The sequence below is a fragment of the Haemaphysalis longicornis genome, unplaced genomic scaffold (assembly GCF_048455015.1).
Source record: "Haemaphysalis longicornis isolate Haplotype H1 unplaced genomic scaffold, Haemaphysalis longicornis Haplotype H1 scaffold_18, whole genome shotgun sequence".
Classification (NCBI taxonomy): Eukaryota; Metazoa; Arthropoda; class Arachnida; order Ixodida; family Ixodidae; genus Haemaphysalis; species Haemaphysalis longicornis.
In genome coordinates, this window is record NW_027526282.1 from 7,207,832 (window position 1) to 7,228,427 (window position 20,596).

The window sequence follows — 20,596 nt, forward strand, 5'->3', positions numbered from 1 at the left end:
CCGTTCACGAGGCGGCTACGCTAGGTGGCGAAAGTCACCTTTACCCCCACCTCGCGCTAGCCGCTACCGCGGCTCCGAAGTCACCAAGCCAAGCCAATCTGGCTCTCTAGCCAGTACGTAAGCTCGCTCCATGGCCCGAACCGCAAGTAATGCGCGATAGCCGGCAGTGACTGTGGGTGGTTTTCTTACGCTGATTGTTTTGTTATTTTTTCCTTTATTTTCTTGCCTGTCTTTGTTCTAGATGCTCCGCGCTGCCGCCTCAAATTGAGGAGCGCCGGTAGCGACGGAGAAACGGATCGCTCGGTGCGGTCGCCATTTTTGATCACGACTATAGGTCGAGGTTCTTCGGTCACGATTATAGGTCGACCCTCAATTTTTAAGCACATTTTCGGAAAAAAAAGGTCGACCTATATTCGAATAAATACGGTACATTGCACTTAGACTTGTATTTGCCTAGTCGTGTTTAGGAAGATTGTCTTGCGGTTGAATGTCCAAGGAACATTGCGGGCACTTCTATCTCAATTCTCCATGTCATGAATGTTTGTTTATTTACAACTCCAAGAGCAGCAGACAACGACTCCAAAACTGAGACAGTGAGTGTGCCCAAAAAGGCGCACACTTGCGGGCTCCTTCCCACTACGTTGGGATGGGCAGGGCATTTGCCACCAGGACCAGAATGTCCTCGGTCTTCTTGCGCCAGTTGACGATGTCCTTGGACACCCGGCACCAGTTCGGTCCATGCCTCGGTTCCGCCATGACGCAGCGCCGCTTCACCTCCTCTTGCTGCTCCTGTGGAAGACAGACACAGGCACATTAGCCACAGCTGCTTTCTCTTTTGCCCATCTGCCGTGGTATCTTAAGGGCAGTGGGGGAGGGATACATTTCACTGCTGAGGAAGAGGCTGCGAGTTTGGCTTCCGGTCACTGCAACAGTAATTATCATGATAGTGAAATATCTCAAGCCCCCACCACTGCCTCAAGGTGTTCAGCTCGAGCCTAGCTCCTCATCTACCAGGAAATGTGTCGACCAACCTCACTAACAGATGCACACAGCCGCCGCTGCTGCCATGGTACACTTTCAAGCAGTACTGACACGAAATTTTTGTGTTATGTATTTTTTTTCCTTCGCTACTATGCGTGCCGGCACTACCAGCCCACTAATCATAGAACGGCACATTAACTGGTTGATTGCCGCATAAATAACTGTTTACAGCGTTGTTTATTCATGTCAGTTCGGTTCCGTGAAACAAACATTGAGGCGGCCACCATAACAAAACAGCACTCTTGACGCACGTCCAGACTGGCCGTAGTCTCACGCACTGGGTAAGCATGGCATCAGCCCCAAAACTGTGCACAAGGCTGAGCAGCACGCCCCAACAGCAGCCAGCGCTCTGGCTACGTCATGGGGGCCCTGATGTTAGCAGTTTGTGGCGAGGCGCTCTGACGTCGAAAGGGCATCCATTCTGAGCTTTCTTGTGTGTGCAAAGATTGAAACTGATTCAAAATATGGTATACTGAACGGTTATGGTTGAAACTTCTTCGGAAATATCTCCATATACGCCTCGAGCGCGGCCTGTAGGGGCGCCACTGAAATCCCCCTAGCGGCCCGTTTGGAAAGCAGGCGCGGGAGCCCGCGCCCCGCTCCCCAGTGTCGCCGCTGCTTTTGCGGCACGTTCACGACTGAGATTTACCGTTTGTGGGCGTTTGAAATTCATGTTTGTGTGGAGCAGTCACTCTGTTCGCAAATGGGGTGTGTTTACGAAAGTGTAAATGTTTCCGACGCGATCTTAGTGTGGTATTTTCGGTCTGTATAAGCGCCAGGTGTGTGTCACAGGCCAGCGTCGCGGAACCGGCGTATGATGGAGCCGATTGTATTTACACTGACCTGAATTTACTAGCCGTGTCTCCGTAACCACCGGTTCCTCAGATGTTCATGCTATGGCTATACACTACGATTTAAATCGGTTTTGTGCGCTTACATAATCAGCGGAGCACTCATACCTGACAGCACACCAGTTACGTTTGCCAATATTATACCTCAGATATTGATCACCACCATTTCAACATATTCAACAAAAGTACGATGGACAATGCATAATTATACTCGGGGATCAGCACACGACAGAGTCGTCTTGTTACTGAGGTGTGCTCCCGCAGACCTTCATCTGCTACATATATCCTCTGCGAGCAGCGCGGAGACGGGCTTAGAATATAATCCGCGTCTGCGACTAAATGCTTCTTCGAAATATCGTCATATGGCACAGGGAGCCTGCAGAATAAACCAGAAACTGAAATCAGAGGGCCTTATCACATACCACACTCTTCCAACGACACATTTCATCGCTTGTTGCCTACCCTGTATACTTCCAAAAATGCGTCCGCCGTACGATCAGCTCTTCGTTGAAGTAGAAAAACAAAAGGAAAGTGAACGCGAGATTCATGTGTGGGATTACTAAAACGTTCATTGCTTGATTACGCTCCGCATTTCATAGGGCCGTGTTCTGAGCACCTCCTTTACTCCATTCGGTCCCTCCATCCAGCTGAGGGGAGGATTCAGCAGTGCTTGAGATCAATTTTAATTAAGGATCTCCTCCACTGCAGGCTCGAGTGGAGGAAGGACTCAGAATAACAGGGCTGGCCTCTTTCCCAGCACTTTGTGAAGTAAAGTAATTGAACGCAAACAGCCGCAAACCTCTACTCTTGTGTTTGTCATAACAAGGTTTGAATGCCCTACACTCTACCTCCCTCCCTCCATCCAGCTTTGCCCCAGCTGGGCCACTTACCGTATTTATTCGAATCTAAGCCGATAGTTTTTTTTTGAAATATTGATATATCAAACTCCAGGGTCGGCTTGGATTCGAGGAACTTGAAACACGCGCCAATTTCCAAGTGAAATTGAAGGAAGTGGCGCGCAGCTAGCGCCACCCAGAAAAGAAAGTATTTTAGCCATTACCGTATAATGCGGAATATAGGTCGAGGCGGAATATAAGTCGACCCCTTACCTTGTAGCCGAAAAATGCAAAAAAAAAAAAAATTAGGTACCAACCATTGTTTTATTGAGGCTATAACTTGTTTCGTCTCAGATTACTCATTTAAAACTGTCTGAAGTATCGTCGGACAACTGCTTCTGGCTCGCTGTCACCCACACAGCAGGTCGTCCTCGGTGCAGTCCAGGGAATTGCTTATGCAGCACTTCTTAAACACTCGCAAGACCATGTCATCGTGAAGCGAGCGCAAAGCATGGGACACTCGTGTGCAGACCGGAGCGACAGCCAGTCTGTGCAGGCGGTCAGCAAACATCTTGGGGTATCCATTCGTAGAGACATCGCACGACGCTAGCGGACAAAATTTGCCCCTTTGTACAGCAGCACAGGTGCACAGAGCAGCGCCCATGAAACGAGGCCTTCCGAGCGTTGCATACCGAGAGCTGCCCCTTCAGCTAACGCCGCTAGCAACACTTCTTTTGGTGATACCGAACTGGCGCAAGGCGGACACGTCATTGGCCTTGGAAAACCCCCAACTTTTCTTTAATATGCTGCTGTAAACTGGCACCAAGTGCCTAAACTCATTTTGAGCCAGAAGAAAATAGCACGCACACATTCGCCGACAGCGAGAGAAGCGACAAAACAAAGATGGCGTCGCGTCCGATTGATGGTGGTGGCGATGGTGCCTTTGGGGTTTGGATGGGCTTGATAGGCTGCCCGGTCGCCAGATGACAACTGCCAGTGACCGCAATATAGGTCGAGGGGTGACTTTTCGGCAAATTTTTCTGTAAAAAATCTCGACCTATATTCCGCATTATACGGTACTAGACGAACCAGTAGCCACTTAAGGGGCCATAGCTGGGGGCGATGCCGCCATTTTGAACTGTGCGGATAGTGGCCTGCGTGCGGTGTGGCGTTTGGGTTTGACAGCGCAATGGCACCAAACAAGCGGTGCCATTATAGTGCCGCTTTTAAATTTTAAGATAAAAGTTGTTTGAGCCGCGAAGTTGTAAAACGTTCAAGCCGGGCGGGACTTCGGCGTGGATGAAAAAAATGTCCGTCGTTAAAGGACGCAACGGGAGAGGACATTTGCGTGCGCCGCAACGAGGATGGCATTCAGAGGCTAGCAGTGATAATGACTCAGAATGAGCACCGCATCTTCATGTTCAATAAACGTGTTTTCTTTTTGTGAACTCTGACCTCGCCTTTTTGTTGGGCCTACATTTGAGGTAAGCTTTTTTTTTTTCGTGGCTTCGGACTTTCGAGGGTCGGCTTAGAATCGGGGCCGGCCTAGATTCGAATAAATACCATACAATCTCCATGAAAGGAGACACTGAAAGCTCCTGAGGCCAGGCTGCAATCCAATGGACCTCTCCCTGTATGTAAACAACGTGACGTCACGAAACGCACGTGCGCAACGGGTGGCGCCTGCTCGCGGCGGCGAAGTGCGGTGGCAGTTGGCAGAACGCGCCTGCTCCGACGGCCCGGCCTGGCCGCGCGGCACCCGAAAGGAACGATGCGCCGTTGGTTCGGGCGGTCATTGGCCGCCCACATTGCAGGTGGGAGTCTAGCTATCCTAGGTGTGCCCGTCGCACCTCCATGTAGCTGTCCGCATCTACAACCTCCGCAACAGTTTCGTTTAGCGTACGGTCAACTGAAGGGCGACGCTTTCGGATAATCTGTGCGCGACAGCCTAAACGAGTCATTCTGAATGTTGGTGCTGTTGCGACGCATTCCAAGAATATATTTTTTTAAGATTCTTTGTGTTCGGACACATGCCAAGGAAAGCTAATTCATTGTTGATTTCGAGGTCTGCTTAAGCTAAGCGCGGTGCCTCAGGCAGCGTACGTAAACGCTCCCTGTTCTTGGTCTCTTTACGTCGCCCGGAGACAGTGGCGTACACACGATTTCATGTCGAGGGGAAAAAGGAAAGCTAAAGCATGAAAGGATTAAAAAGTAAAATAAGCAGCAACGAAACAAACATATGAAGAGCAACAGCCAAAAATTATTCCAATAAAAATATTGTGATGATGTCGTTCTCTACGTGATTGACCGATTGTTTTGTTACTTTTTTCCCCAGTGAAATCGCGAAACGGTTCATCTTCATTGTGTGAGTAACATAGCAGCCACATATGGTTAGTGCGCATAGCTTGCGACAGTGCACGGAAATAATTTTCGGTAGTGATTATTTCACGATAGTTAAAGTTAGTGTATTTGTACGCCCGCTGAATACGAAAGCGTCGGGAGACCACAACAAAAAAATACATTCACCGAGTCTGTTCGCTTAGGGCAAACATATTTCTCGAGTTTTTTCGAGTCGCGTGAGCGGCCCATCTCGCGCCGAAGGCACGATGCTACATGTGAGCACGGCAAGCATCTCTGCTTTGCCGCATCCTCGAGGCAGAATATAATTGGTCAAGGTAAAAATTTATTGCACTTACAAGCAATGAATTTCGTTCGTCTTGAACAGATCCCCCCATAAGACCAAACTTGTCGTTGTCGATCTGGCGGCAGGCGGCTATCGCGATCCCTCGTCGAAACATTTATTTCGTGTCGCCTAAGCAGGTTAGTCATTCGTGTTTTTAATACAGTGCTCTACCTCCTCAAAACATGACAATATTTCGCAGCAAGAAAATTTCCGTGTGCCCCCTACCCCCGGCACTATTTCACTTGACGAGATTTCTGCTGGTGCTGCATGATTGCAGATGGTTGATAAACAGCATCATTTCATGGCACGAATCAGCGCGGACTGCCAATGTAGACGGTATGACTGCGCTTTGGAGAACAAGCAGAAGTTCGATTCATTGATTGATTGATTGATTATAGGGTTTTAACGCACTGACGCAACGCAGGCGATAAGGCGCGCCGTAGTGGAGGGCTCCGGATTAATTTGACCACCTGGGGATCTTTAACGTGCGCCGAAATCTCGTACACACGGGCAGCAGAAGTTTGAGAATGGGAAATGTTGCTACGAGTAAGAGCAGACCATGTCGCTGCTTTGGCTGCCAGCCTCTTCGGCACATTGCGCGCATCCACAATACACGCCGAATTTGGGACTCCGAAAAGTCTGATGCCGCTGATATTGCTCGCAAGATTTGCGTAGCCGAGAGCACAGCAGCCCACCGGCATCAGAAAAGCCAACACGTAAACAAACATTCCACTTTTGCGCGCGTCTAATGCAGCCCCACTGCATACGCCCCGCTCGCCGGTCCGAATGTTTTGCCAACCACCCTCCCGGCCACACCCAGCACGTGCGCTTTCCGTGACGTCACGGCCGCTGCGTGACGTACCTCGGGAGAGGTCCATTACTAGCACAGCCTTGTCAGCCAAGCACTGAACCTAAACAGGGGGTCTACCAAGGTCTCGCTGAAAGAGAGCGCCTACCTCGCTCCCGTGGAGCAGCTCGAACTTGTAGAAGTACGCCCACGCGTCGCCCAGGTCCTGGTTGATCTTCACTGTGCGGTTGAGCCACTCCCGAACCTTGTTGGTCTTGCGCTCGGTCCAGAAGAGCCTGCACAGAAGAGCGTGTGGTGCGCAGTGGCAGGGTGTCAGATGTTACACTGCAAACGGGAGTCCATCAGCTAAAACATCTCAGGCCACAGACTGCAGCTCTTTTTCTCCGAGTAAAGCCCCCTTCATAAACATTTGGGGAGTCTCAACAGTGTGAGCGGAATGCTTCTTATCAACCTCTTACAGGCATGAACCACTTCCCAACAAAAGAAAACTAGAAGGAGTGAGAACTGGGCTAGTTGGCACTGCACTTGGAACATCTTGATGGCAGCGCACTTACACACGGACACAAAAGAAAACTTCTTCTACATAGAACATAGAGCACTGAAAAGCTCAACAGGAAGACCGAGCAGGAATAGGAGTAGCCACTAGAAATGGGACTGGTTTTTTTTGGTGAGATATGAATGTGTGCTTTTTTGAAGTCTGTGAACACAGGCTCAGCCAATAGCCCACGTGTAACCTGACACACTGCCTGGCATGCTACCTGATATGCTGCGCAGCCAACTTTTTCAAACATGATGAGATGAAAAAAGTGCTGCTAGACATCTCGATGCACCGTATGCTCATTCAACTTCCTGTCAACAGATAGTAGGGCATTGAGGGGGGTACGTCATGGGCTACTTTCCGATACGTATACCGATGACCTCTGATCTTTCACTGTAGGGGACTCTTCAGCAAAATTACGAAATTGGGCCACCCCAATCCAAGCCAGGGCTGTGTAATGGGGTCTCACTTGCTGACGGCCAGTAGGACGTGGGGGTCGTGCTCGCAGCGCTTGAGCGCGTCCACGCTCTTGGTCTTGCGCTGCGGTCGGGGCTCCATGAAGATGGCCTCCGCCCACAGGATGCCACTTGTCGGGCAGTCCTGCATGGCTGCCAAATGCAGGGAAAGCACAGCGTCACCGCATAAATCCAATAACATCTGCCATCCATTAAGTCAGCTTCCTAGCCAGAGAAAGATAGCTAGGTGGGCAAGTGAGTGAAGTTTTGCACCACACAACACGGTGCAAAAACAACGCGGAACAACAACAAAAATTACCCCACCTTCCCGCGAGGGGAACCCTGTGGAGATGCGACACATCTTGGGAGTTCACTTGGTGTTTCCGTTGGGTTGATTCTCTAATTGCGTGAAACGTGTGAGGAACGCGTATGATGTATTCTTTATTTAAGGGGGGACGTGGCTTTCAAAATCAACTTTTTTATTTCTTTGTGGATTTTGATGAAAATTGGCACAGCAACTGGAAATGCTTCTGTTATATCACCATAAAAATTTCAACGTAATATTTTGAAAACTTTTTTATGTATGAAATTTTCTTTCTGTTCCGCTTGTACCGAGCTTGAGCGGCTTATAAAACACGATAGAAAACTTGTTCGAAGTGCTTTGCATTCCCAAATGAATGGACGAGGTCGTGACAGTTTTAGAATTTTTTTTTTACAACACAATGTTTTTTAGTTTTCATTTTTTTAGAGGTTTATGTGCAACAGACATGTCAACTGTGAACGATTATTTGAATAAAAAAATCACAAAAAACAAATCTGGAAAACCAAAAGTGTCACGACCTGAACAGTTCATCAAGGAATGTAATGCAAGAAACGGAATCAAAATAGACCCAGCGGTCACGAAGAAATCCCTGGGACAAGCGACACAGGTGGCAAAAAAAACTGTTTTGAGAAAACGGCTTCCGAAGTTGCAACATAGGTTTCACATATCAAAATTCGTCACAGTTGTAGCCTTTCATGTCCTTTTGAACATAGGGCTTCTGGAAGGCCTTGCCTTGAAATTGGAGTGCCTTTTACAGCCTTTCTACTTCCAGAAAACATCATTTTCAGCTCCTCCGTGAAGAGTACATACCCCCCTTTGCAAACCAAACGGAGGGGAGATGGGTTTCAATGGGCTTTCAATGCAAAGTAGGTTAGTTGGTTGGCTGTATCGCACTGGACAACCTCCTTTTGCAGTGTTGTCACCATGGCAACAAGTTAAGCATTTTTTTTACTTAATTTTAACATTTTTGGCTTTTTTTAATGTTTTATCTTGCCTGGCACAGCAACTTAGTACTCATACGTGCAGGTGTTCATTGACAAAAGTTTGCATACCACAAGGATGAAAATGAGCTACTTTGAAGCTTGGTAGAGTATTCTGCATAACTCCCAACTTCAATGCAACAGCATATTTTTTTACTACTTTTGACATTCAAGGCATCCAATATTTCTCGCAGCACAGCCAGTATGCCCTGAGTAGAGTGTAAGTACACTCTACCCTAAGCAATGGTATCAATAATTTCCCTAAAAAAATCACTGTTAAATGCTGCCACAGTAACGTACATTTTTAACGCAGACAGCATATTTTTATTCCTATATTACTAACTCAAACCTGTTTGCATGAGAATTACAAGTGCACGGGAAACGTTGCGCAAGAAAGGCGATATGGCTCGCGCGCATCGCAGCGCACGCTTACCGCGACATATCGAACTTTGATTATACCTGATATGGCTGGTCAAGTCGCTTTTAAGATTAAATCTAACGTCGCAGGCGTTAATTACAACTACTGGCGTTCAATCGTAACCGGTTGCCCAGTCATGTGATGCTCCAATGCGCGTCGGCTATGCCGTGCGCGCCGCAGCGTTTGACGCGTTGACCGTTTCTTTCTCAAGGCTAGCGAGCCCACAGTCAAAACACAGCAATAACTAAGCGTGTAAACATCGCAAATCCGACTAAAAGTTCACTTCACGAACCGCTATCGCAAGCGCGCACACCGCGTCACCCTCCGGGGTCTGGCGACGGTAGAGTCACGCGCACCACGAAGCGTTCGATGACCGCCGCCTTTCGAGCCACACAACTTCCCGTAATCTGGCTCGTTATCTCTGGCATTCCCATCGCGATAACGTCCGTGTTGAATACCACAGATTGAACAGAAACTCGGCTGAGCGAAGCGGCGAAAATGAACTCAATCCGCTCGCTACACAGCTCAGGCGGCCGCCATCTTGCGTTGCGCCCGCGACATCCAATCAGGAGGGTCGATGTTCTGCGCCCCGACCGGAGGACCAATAGCGCTTCAGCATCTATTTCTAGCTTCGTTTGTGCGTCGTTTCTTTTCTGCCGTTTGTGCGTTTGTGAATGAACGAAGATAAAAGAGACGAGCGGAACCGGAAAGACGATCGCTCGGCCGATCTAACCATATCAAAATGGCCGCGCCCGGTGGCACTGTTGCGGAGATAGAGCGCTCCGAAAATTGCCGTTTTTTCGCCCTTTTGCGCTGATAGTTTGTCACCGCGCCTGACAAAAGTATTTTTTTATGCCACTTTGCGACGCTTTTCAGCGTAAAAACTTTGCAGACGCACAGAATAGGAAACATAGAAGCCGAATATGTGGGTTTCAAAAAAACGATGTTTTGGTCATTTTTCCGAAGTTGAAAGCCGCGTCCCCCCTTAACACGCGGCGTAACGTTAACAATGACGGCCTTGTGGTCGCTGAAGTGTACGGGTAGTGGATGGTGAAGTAACGGGACCACCGTGCAATTTGCAGCGAAGATCAAGTCTATGCACGTGCCCGAAATCGGAACGCCAGTGCTGGAACGACTGCGGCTATGACGCAACGTGGCGCGGCTATGACGCAACACAATCCAACACAATCCACTTTAATCCCGTCCAATCCAAATCCAATCCAAGCCAAGCCAACCCAATCGAATCCAATCCAATGCCCCTCGCAAGAGAGTGTTCGCTACACAGTCAGGCCACAGTCAGAGAGATTATGAGGTTTGACGTGCCAAGGCTACGCCTGACCACCTGGGGACCTTTAACGTGTGCCAAAATGTCGACGCACTGGCATTTTCGCTCATTGCCTCCATCTAAAAATCAGCTACCGTGGCTAGGATCAAATGCCCATCCTTGGGCTAAGCAACACAACGCCTTTGCCTTGTGACAACCAGAAGCTCACATAACATTACACATGAAACTTTTTCCCTCCCTGTAATGAGATAATGCTTTGCATACCAATGCAAATCTTCCAAACATCTATTTTTCAATCGGAACCCTCAAAAACTGAACTGCTTGGTCGCAGTTTTCAACAGCCAGCAGTGTTCCCGGGCTTTTTTCCAACGCCCCGCTGTTACCTTTGGCCATGAGGGTGAGGGCGATCTCGCGGAATCCCGCGCGCACCTCGATGCGCACAGCCTCAAGCCAGAGCTCGGGGCAGCAGGGGTTGCGGAGGCGGGCCTTCTCCAGCACTGAGCGGGCCTTGGTAAGCGCGCCGGCCGACTCCTCCAGCCGCGACAGCAGCAGCCACAGGGGCACCGACGTCGGGCACTTTTTCAGCTGCGCAGCGAGGAACAAGGGGGGGCTCAGTTCGGGGCCTTGGGGCACACCGACACTCAGTACACCTAAATTGATGGCACACATTGTCACAACATAAGAACAATGCATATGCGTCTACCGCGTCGGCTGCTAACGGGAAACTCATGCGAGAAAGCCTTGCCAATGAAGAAAGGAATACACGTGGCTGGCAGTCACACCATCACTTTTTTGGTGATGACGATGACGACGATTGTGATAAGGGGACTCCACCAATAACGGAGTGGAGGTACAAGAAGCAGCAGCAGCTGGCTGCCCACTCACCCCCAGGTTGTAGGTGGTGCGTGCCTGGTCAGTCTGGTCAAGGCTCTGCTCGATCTGCCCCTTCATCATCCACAGCTTGGCAAAGTCAGCGTACAGCCGCAGGCCTTCGTCCAGCAGCTGCAGTGCCTTGTTCAGGTCCCCCAGCGCCCACTCCAGCCGCACAGACTTCATCATCACCTGCAGACGACGGGGAAAGATTGGCGGTGGCATCACCGAGTGATCGAGGTGAAAGTGAGCGTGTAACAGTACAGTGCATCCGGGGATGAGAAAAACAATTCCTCCAATCGCTTGTCGAGACGCAAAGCGGCGCTCTGCAATGCGGTGACAAGAGCACATGCGCACGAAATAATACAATCGAACCTTATTATAATGAAGTAGTATTGGGACAGCAATTTAGTTCATTATATCCAATATTCGTTGTAACAGTAGAGCTAAAAATCGGTTCAAACCAATCGGTAATCTGGCTCCCGCAAAAATCCTCGGTACAAAAACGCATCATTTTAATCTTCAAACTTACTATAGACAAAGTACCTCTTGTCTTTCTCCGTGTGGCATTTTAAGCTCAACGAGCCAGAAGATAAAAGGGGAAACTACAACAGAACAAAGTTCATTTGACAAAACAGGCCTGCATTCCTATTTTTTCAAGGAAGGATGTTATTTTTGCCTGGTGGCTACTCACAGCACTGAGCAGGATAAGGTTTTCTACAGTGTCCACGAACAAAGGGGCCTTTTCTACTTCCACAGTTTCGCACAACAGGGGGGTTTTCCAAGTAGCTTCTTAGCCTACCAGTTTCACTATCGTTATAGAAGAACAAGTGTCACTGAAATGAAGCGTGACCAACCAAAATTTGTATTTAGTTCGCTATAGCCAATAATTCGATTTATTAGCGTTTGCTATAACGTTGGTTCAATGGTACAAGTTTTCCTCAACAGGAGTACTGCTAATAAATGTTTGGTTGTTGTTGGGGATGTGCGTTATTCACTCGCATGGCCCAGCCGAGATGCGCATTCTGACACACTTAACTGGACACTGAAGACAAAATACAAGTTGCACTAGATCGATAGATTAGCTCACCCAGAACACGAATGTACCACTCTTATACGGAGATTTTCTAAAATAAGGTAGGAAACAGCAAAAATGTGAAGACAGGGATCGCCGCCGCTGGCTATGCGGCACATCTTACACCAGAAGTGCTTAAAATTGTGGGACAAATATTTCAACAATACGCCCTCAGAAGTTTGTACATACTTAAGTGGAAGTTTTTGCGGAGTCATGTTTGAAAATCGAAGGACAAAAATAAAGCTACACACAATATCATGAGAGCACAGCAGATAGATGACGTGGAGACCCCAAACAACAAAGTTCATCTTTTTGGGTAGTTAGAAGACTGACCCTGGCAGTGGGTGCACTGGAGCGTGCTTTGGCCAGCAGTCGGCGGGCACGCTCGTATTCGTTGTTCTCACTCTCCAACTTGACGGCGGCCAGCCAGATCTCCTCGCTGTTTGGGTTTGCCTGGAAGGCCAGCGACAGGATGCTCCGCGCAGCCGGGATGTCATTCTGTGGAAGGAAGGAATGCCAATTTTAGTCAATTTGGCAGTCTAGGTATTCTAAAATGTCGCCTTCAATGATACAATTCTGATTTTTATTTTATTTGTTTTCCCCCCCCTTTCCCCCCCTGGTAACTGAATTTGTCTCCAGCCCGGCAACAGGGTAGACTGCAGGGCCACTGCAGTGATGTTGAAAAACAAGTGAATTGGTAAATGTTCATCTTCCCAGTGCAAAACAGACAGGACCAAGGGAGAAGAAAACATGCAACAAGCGCTCATCCTGTTTTTTAGGGGCGAAGCCCCTTATGGGCCTGGGCTGTTGGCGTCTCCTGTTGTCGTAATCGTCGTCTATGTAGCCACGGTACTGGAACACCGGGACACTCATTTACACCTCGCGCTTGATCGCTTCGTGCTTTAAAGACACGAGACTTTTACAGAAAATCTGTATACCTCTAACCCCAACGGTTTCGTCTCTGTTGGCAAAAACGCAAAGGTGCCAAGAATACACTTATACACTGCATGCTTCGCCCCTTCCCTGGTTTAATGTTAGTAAAGATGGCCCAGGATTTTTCTTCTTTTCCCTTCGTTCTGTCTGCTTTGCACTGCGAAGATATGCGGGACTACTGTTCTGCCAGCTGCTCTTTTTTTTTTTTTTTGCTTTCGTAAACTGTTACTTATGCACATGGGGTAATTACAGGCAGCTACCTCTCTTTTAAACCAGCAAATTGAAGAAACCATTATTACACACATATTAAGGCAGAGACAAGAAAGAAGTAACAGTTCACTGTTCACATCTTGCTATACTATGATAACTGGTTATGGTGCAAGTCAACCAGTTTTACTCTGCTCCTTCTGGCGCAAATCTCAGCCACTTTGGTTGGCTTGCATTTGGGGTTGGCCAAGATTTGAGTAAATACAGCGTATGTGTACAGCCTCCACCACTCCTGCTCACACCAGTGATAGGTGGCCCAGCATCCCACCCACCCTTCTCTGGACAAGTAACCAGGCTCAAAAACAGCTCATGCCCTTTTTGTTTTTCTTTTGGGGGACAGTGAATGCACAAGGATATGCATGCCGGCAAGAGCAAGCTAGCAAAAACAATTAAAATGAACATAAAAAACACAAATCACTCAAATCTGGAACACTGTTGCCCAGCAATCGATTTTCGTAGATGTCAGCCATGTGTGTGGGAAGCATTCTTGTGCATTCCACTCGTGGATTTCGAGATTAAAATTAAGATTTGTGCGCACTGAAACTCGCCACCCAAGGCGACTTCATTGGAGCATGAGCGGAAAGGAATGGAAGAGCAAATGTGGCCTAGATGGTGCACTTAAAATAGCGGTCGAGAAGCAAAAAAACACTGCTGCAGCTCCTCCTATACTCACAGCATGCCACTTAGACTTGGCGCCCATAAGCCAGAGCACCTCCGCCTTGGGGCAGTGGGCCACGGCTCGCTGCAGAAGGGCCTCCAGGGTCTCCCTGGGAAAAAGCAGGAATTTCGAATGATGAAGAAACAGCAATACTTTCCAGCACACGGCATCACCGTCAGGGCTTTTTAACACACACACACACACACACACACACAATGTGCCTGCCATGCTGTAAAGGGGTCATGCAGACAGAAACAAAGTTTGTTTTATTCGAAAGATTTAGTGCTTTATAGTAACCTCAGCGCTTGTCCAGCAGCAAATGATAGTTTATTTACTGAAAACTTATGAAGCATTTTAGGCCAAAATTTCTATTCTTTCGCTAAATTGTGTGTTTTCCTGATGTCGACAGTGACGCATCCAGAGACAGCCTGCTGACAAGGGCTGCTACCATCTCACAGACAGCCGTTTGGTTATCTTGTTTATCGCCCACTTTCATAGATGGCGCGGCCATAGCGCTGAAGTGCCTATGTTTGCACTTTGCTTCTGGTCAGACTTTTATACCTCTGCCGTATCTTTATTTTCCTAAAACGTAAGCTGTGACTCGACAAACATTGTCATCCAAGTGACCGTGCCGCTTACGACAGTTGGTCAGTGTTGTGTCAGGCAAGTACGACGCATCCGACAGCTGCAAATGGCAGCTGCAAATTGCCAACAGTGTCAGCTGCAAAGTGCCGGCAGTGTCCGCCGCAAAGTGCCGCACTCACTGCTTCGGTGTTTACGTGTTCTTTCGTAACTTTAATTGTTCACCCCACAATTCTTACTGCTACAAAAAGAATGTGCCCTAATTTAAGCACAAATAGCTCCTTCGGCAAGCTTATAAGCCCTGCCAAATCTGCATTTGCTCTTGCAGGCCTCAGTCAATCACACAGCAGGGCTTATGATATCACGGATTCTGTTGCGGAAAATGAGCTAGTGGGTCGCATGGCCATTCCCTTTTTTTTTCCTAATTCTGTAGCTTATGTCAGCGAAGCGTGCATTAAAAGTGGTGTCAGTATGATTCTAACGAGGCCATCTTTCGAATGGACCAAACTTGTGCTTTGTCTGCATGGCCCCTTTAATTAAAGAGCTCCTGGTTGTCTAACCTACTTGAACATTTGCCTAGGCTAGACATGGATATTGTGAGGCAAGTTAAAAAGACCATAAAATATTTAAATGCCTCAGCCTGTGCCATAACCCTCACACACATCACAGCTCAGCTTCAAAGTGCCATTGCAGCAGACAGGGGGAGGAGAAATGACTTTCAAATGCTTCGCTGGGTGTTTCCACATTCACACATGCCCCACAACTGTCGTATCAGTTTCCTCCACCAACCTGTGCTAAACTGCCCCTACTGTGTGACAGTCTTGTGGATGGTATGCTTGCCTTCCTTGTAGGTACAGTTTACAAGTTCTACAGTTCCATGACAAAGAAGCATGAAGTAAATATTTGCTCATTACATCCAATATTCTGTTCTAACCAAGCTATTTTTGTTTCTTTTTGGCTGCATTTATTGATTACATGCCACCGTGCACTGCGATAGCACGCCTTTTGTTAGTTTTAGCTGCCTGACTAGTCCCTTGACGACGACACTGGTTGTTTGTTTAAATCTAACTTCCTTGCCAACTTGCCGCACCAATAGACAGAAGACAAAGACAGTGTTCACAGGAGGCACACAGGCACAGAGCCTTCACTTTAAGAAACAGTCAGGGTCAGTCACCGTACCTTCATTAAGAACCAGCTGGTGAAGATGCATCACACTGGCCTTTACAGGGTGTGAACACCAAACCAAAAAACAGTTCAGGCCCATACAGATCGATCAGCACACGCTCTGTTGTTTGCCAGTGTAAGGCACAGCCCACAGTGAAGAAACATTTCTTTCTTTCCCCAAAAAAACTTGGCCAAACCACCATTTTACCAGCGAAAAACAGACAGGGACCTAGAAAGAAGAAGACGGGACACTTGCTGGAACCAAAAGGGAATCGGGTTAACAGTCCCGAACCCGGCTACGGAGATCGGTCCTTCAGGACCCAGTGCAGCAACGCAAACCAGCTCGGAGACGCTGATGGGAGTCCGGGAACCGTTTTCTTTTCTCTGTAAGGAGATCGAGTCTCCGGAATGGGTTCACCCCGAGATCGGGACGGTGGCTCCGTAGAGCAGTGCGGCTCTTGCGCTGTCCGGAGCGCTCCTGTCGGCCCTTGAAAATCCGAGCGAGGGAGTGTGATTTTCGTGCGGTACCGTACCCACATCTGCAGCAGGTCTCCAAGGTGAACAGCCTCTAGTTGATAGACCAATCTAGGTCCCTGTCCATTTTTCGCTGGTAAAATGGTTCTAAGTCGACACCAACTAGCCCAACTTTCAGCCTTAATTGGCCAAACCAGTAGGGTCACCATCATATTACCATCAGCAGCAGCATATCTATCAACTGCAGGAAAAGGCTTCTGCCCATAGACTCCCAACCTCTCCTATCCGAACCAATTCTCAGCCCCCAAATTTCCTTATCTCTTCCTTCCACCGTATTATCTGTCTTTCACTCCTTCTAGCTCCGTTCCTCAATACCCACTCTGTCATGCTGATCGGCCATTCTGTCTGTGAGTCCTCCCCATTACATGGCTGGCTTAACTACATTCCTTCTTTCTTAATTGGGGCCGGCGTGTCCTTAAGGCAAGTTTCGTCCCTTACCAACAATGCTCACTTCCTAAGCCCACTCAAGCATTGGTTATTTCACCATTTTCTACACAACTCTTTGGGGCTGACCACAGTTTTCTTTCAAGACGTTGCACATGAAGCACTCATTGGCTACACACTTGGAGGGAGGTAAGGAGGGTGTAGTGGAGTTTCATGCAATAACAATAAGAGAGGAATCTGGTGCTGCGATCGTCCGCCGCTAGGGGCGTGACGGGCAGTTCTGGATTCGGATTGGCACTCGATGCTTGTGGAAGTTACTGCGGATTGAATCGTGCCGCCAGTTTCATTTTCGTTTTGGACTTGCATGAATGTATTCGTCTATGTTGGAAGAAGCGTTCAAAAGTATGTTTCTCTTTGAAATGAATGCCGCACACGCACTGGCACCGCCCTGGGTAGAAATGTTTTGTAACTATAGACATACCTGCCAACCTGGTGACATAGAAATTCGGAATATCTGCGGACTGGGGAAAGTGGCGGACAGCACACTAATTTTTAAGTCTAAAAGGATTCACGTTTTCTGACACGCGTTCTCACGTTTTCAGAACCGTACGTGAAAACCGTCAGTGTTGAAGAGTAATGAGCAGCAACTCCATTGGGAAGGGCAGCAAATTCGGATATGTACGATTTTGAGAACCCTTGGTAGTGCTTTCGCGGCTTCGAGCCCGCCATTGCACAGCAAAGCAACTACCGTGGTCGTACCACGGGTCTTACTGCACAGGACGCAGCAGTCATACAAAGTGCGCCATGAACACGGAACTCGTAACCGGCCCATGAACAACATGCTAGAAGCAGGCTTGCCGAGGTAGCAGTGAGTTCTGGATATGGATGCATAGCCAACCCCGAGAAGATAACAGAAATCGCAGCTTCGCAGATGGTGACAACAACACTTTGTATTGCTTTCTCGTGGCGGCGCAGGTACCACAGTGTCGTTTAAATAAATATTTCCATTTTTTTCAAAAATTCGTACAATTTCCGCCCCGATGCATAAAATCGTAAGACGGGTCTAAATTCGTACATTTTACAAAAAATTCGCAAGAGTTGGCAGGTATGTATAGATGAGAATCGTGCAGGTTATGAATTCATTGCCGGCACAGTGAGCACGAAATTAATATATGGGAACAGAAATGATGGCACTGTATGCAGCAAAGTGGCCTGTGAATTAGGAGTTGCGGTGCTCCTCCTTCGGAAGAGCAATGTATTTTTGAAACCGACGACAGCTGCAAACTGCTTGGAACAGCCACACTTTTCGTGCAAACACCGGCTCCTACGGCGTGAACCAGCAGTACCGGCGGCTGATAGCAATGCAGCTTGTTGAATGTCACTAATTCAGGCTAGAATAACTTCTGCAAAGGTAATCAGTTTCTTTTTTTTTTTTTTTAGGAGCACAAAACTTTTTTTAGTATTAAGAACTACAAGTGCCGAAACTTTCACACATAGTTTTTAAAGAAGTCTGCGTCCTGCTCTAGTTGGTGGCACATGGCACACCTACTCCAGAAACCTCCTCGACTCCGCGTCTGCTTTTTATTTAAACGCGCCGTTTTATTTCACACAAAACCAGTTTTTGGTCACTAACTTTCTTGTTCACCATGCAATTTGTAAACAGTGAACCGGGCAATAAGAGTTTTTTTGTCAAAAAACACAATTTGCACAGCCTGTTTCGAACCTACGCAATCCGGTTCCAGAACTACCCATCATTCCCATCGAAGCGTAAGTGCCGTCTCGGTGTTCGCGTTGACACTAGCGCCAGTTTCCCCTGTAGTTATTATTGTATCAAACTCTATGGATGTAGTAGGGGATTGCAGAAGCATGAGTGGGAGAGTGTGGGTCTTTACTGCCCCCTCACCTGGTGCCGCTGCTCTTCTCGAAGTAGGCCGCCCTGAGCCAGATGCTCTTCTTGCTGGGGAACACCGAGAGGGCGTGCGCGTAGATGGCCCGTGCGCACTCCACCGCACCCTGTGCTGCCATCTGGGGGAGAGGCAATTAAGAGGCCTCCTCATTAGACACTGCCCATTTGGGGACAAGGCACGGGTATTGTTTAGGCCTTACTTCCAACCCTTTTCAAACCCAACAGAATATGGTGGACGATGTGGAGTTTTTCTCAATTTATACAGAGGAAATCTTGAAATTCAAAACTTCTTGACAACTTATACTCAGGTACATGTAACAAACAGCAACAACCCATGTAGTGCATCACTCCGCTGAACCGATGGACCCGGATGTTGACACACGCGTATGTTTTGAAAGAGGATGCGCTTAAAAAGGTCCTGAAGACAAAATACAAGTTCATTCTATTCGACAGATTTTGTGTTTTATTGTACCCTTAGGATTTGTCCGGCAGGAAACAATGCTTTATTCAGCAAGAAATACACAATTTAAGCCAAAATTTCAATTCTCCTGCTAAATTGAGTTCTTTGTGACGCCGGCGATGACGTGTCCAGGGCAGGTTAGTAAGAGAGAGTATGTTGACTAAGGCTTCCGTTAACAACAAAAACATGGTTATCACTAGCCTGGTTACCGTCTGCCTTCATACATGGCACAGTGGTATCGCTCAAGGACCGCTGTCTGCTTACGGTTCTTTTTCTGATCGGACTTGTACCTGGCTTGTACAGTTGATAGTAATCGTGTTGTGGAACATTGGGTATGACTCAATAGGCAGGGTCACCTAAGTAGTATAGAGTCTCTTATGCCAGTTGGTCCGTGTAGTGTCAGACAAACCCAACACGCCCTACAGCTGTGCAACGTCGGCCGGCGTTCGTAACTCCCATTGTTTACTACACCATTCTGGCTACAATAAAAAGGATGTGCACTACATTTAAGAGAAAATAGCTAGCTCTACAAGCTCATAATTCTTGTTTCCGCTACATTTTGCTGGCCTCAGTCAATAGCAACAAACCGCCCATAATGCATCACGAGTTCAGTGTAGAAAAGTCGCGAGTGAGTCGCATGCCCAGTCTCTGTTTTGCTCATTATAAAGCTTATTTGAGAGAAGCTTGCATTAAAAGTTGGTGTCAGTGTTATCCTTAAGATGCGATCTTTCGAGTGAACCAAACCTGCATTCAAAAATACTAGTTGCCTCCAATGAAATCTCGCTTCCACCATTTTTCCAGTCCTCTTCAACTTTTTCCCTTCCTCTAGCACGCAGCACCAAGCTAGCTAACCTAACCTAACCTAAGCTAACCTAGCCCTCTGTCTCTCCGTTGGATCGATCGAAGGAGTGCTCACCGCCTCGGCGTCCTCCATCCAGGCATGCTTGCGGTCCTCGTCCTCGATGCCGATGCCCACCACGGTGCGAATGATGGCCTGGCAGGTGAGGATGGACTGGCACTTCTCACACTCCACCGCGTCCTTCAGCCACTGCTCCCGGTTGATCTCCACCCCGTTGGCTCGCAGCGAGGCAAGGGCTGCACGTGCGGACGTCCCTCTCACTCTCCCCTCCTCCTCCTTCCCCTTATGCTAGTACTTGCAATAGCTTATTAAAGGCCAACTGCACTCAAATTTCACCTCGACCAGATTTACTTTTAATGCGTAGTAAGTACCACCAAATCAGCTGGGACCTGAGTGGTAGCCCCGTAAAACGCCTTGCTAATCAGTCATAAGTGTTTAAAAAAGCTCCACCGCAAACCCCACTGCACCTGCCGGCGGACAGCCATGACGTGCCTCTGACATTCCAGCCGACGGGCTTTTTCCTCTGGCCAGCCATGCAGCCGGAGAACCGGTCGAGCTCTGCTGCGCATGCTTCACCCATTCGCTGCCCCATGCGCGTGTAGAGATTGTGCGCAGGCTTGCTGACGAGCTGCTGACCCTTTGGTCGCTCACTGGACGGCTGCAACGTCACTTCAAAGGCCGCACTCT

The 20,596-nt window shown here is 48.2% G+C and overlaps 1 protein-coding gene across 1 annotated transcript in view; it reads right to left on the reverse strand.

Moving 5' to 3' along the window:
• Positions 1-522: 522 nt before the first annotated feature.
• Prp6 (pre-mRNA processing factor 6) overlaps positions 523-20,596 on the reverse strand; it is a 45,357-nt gene continuing 25,283 nt past the window's right edge. The window contains exons 15-23 of the mRNA XM_077696118.1: positions 19,967-20,145; positions 18,588-18,709; positions 14,036-14,129; positions 12,496-12,660; positions 11,103-11,279; positions 10,601-10,802; positions 7,227-7,365; positions 6,368-6,494; positions 523-789 (exon numbers count right to left, since the gene is read on the reverse strand). Of these exons, the coding sequence (XP_077552244.1) occupies positions 637-789; positions 6,368-6,494; positions 7,227-7,365; positions 10,601-10,802; positions 11,103-11,279; positions 12,496-12,660; positions 14,036-14,129; positions 18,588-18,709; positions 19,967-20,145 (1,358 nt within the window). The 3' untranslated portion in view covers positions 523-636. The remainder of the gene's footprint in view (positions 790-6,367; positions 6,495-7,226; positions 7,366-10,600; positions 10,803-11,102; positions 11,280-12,495; positions 12,661-14,035; positions 14,130-18,587; positions 18,710-19,966; positions 20,146-20,596) is intronic.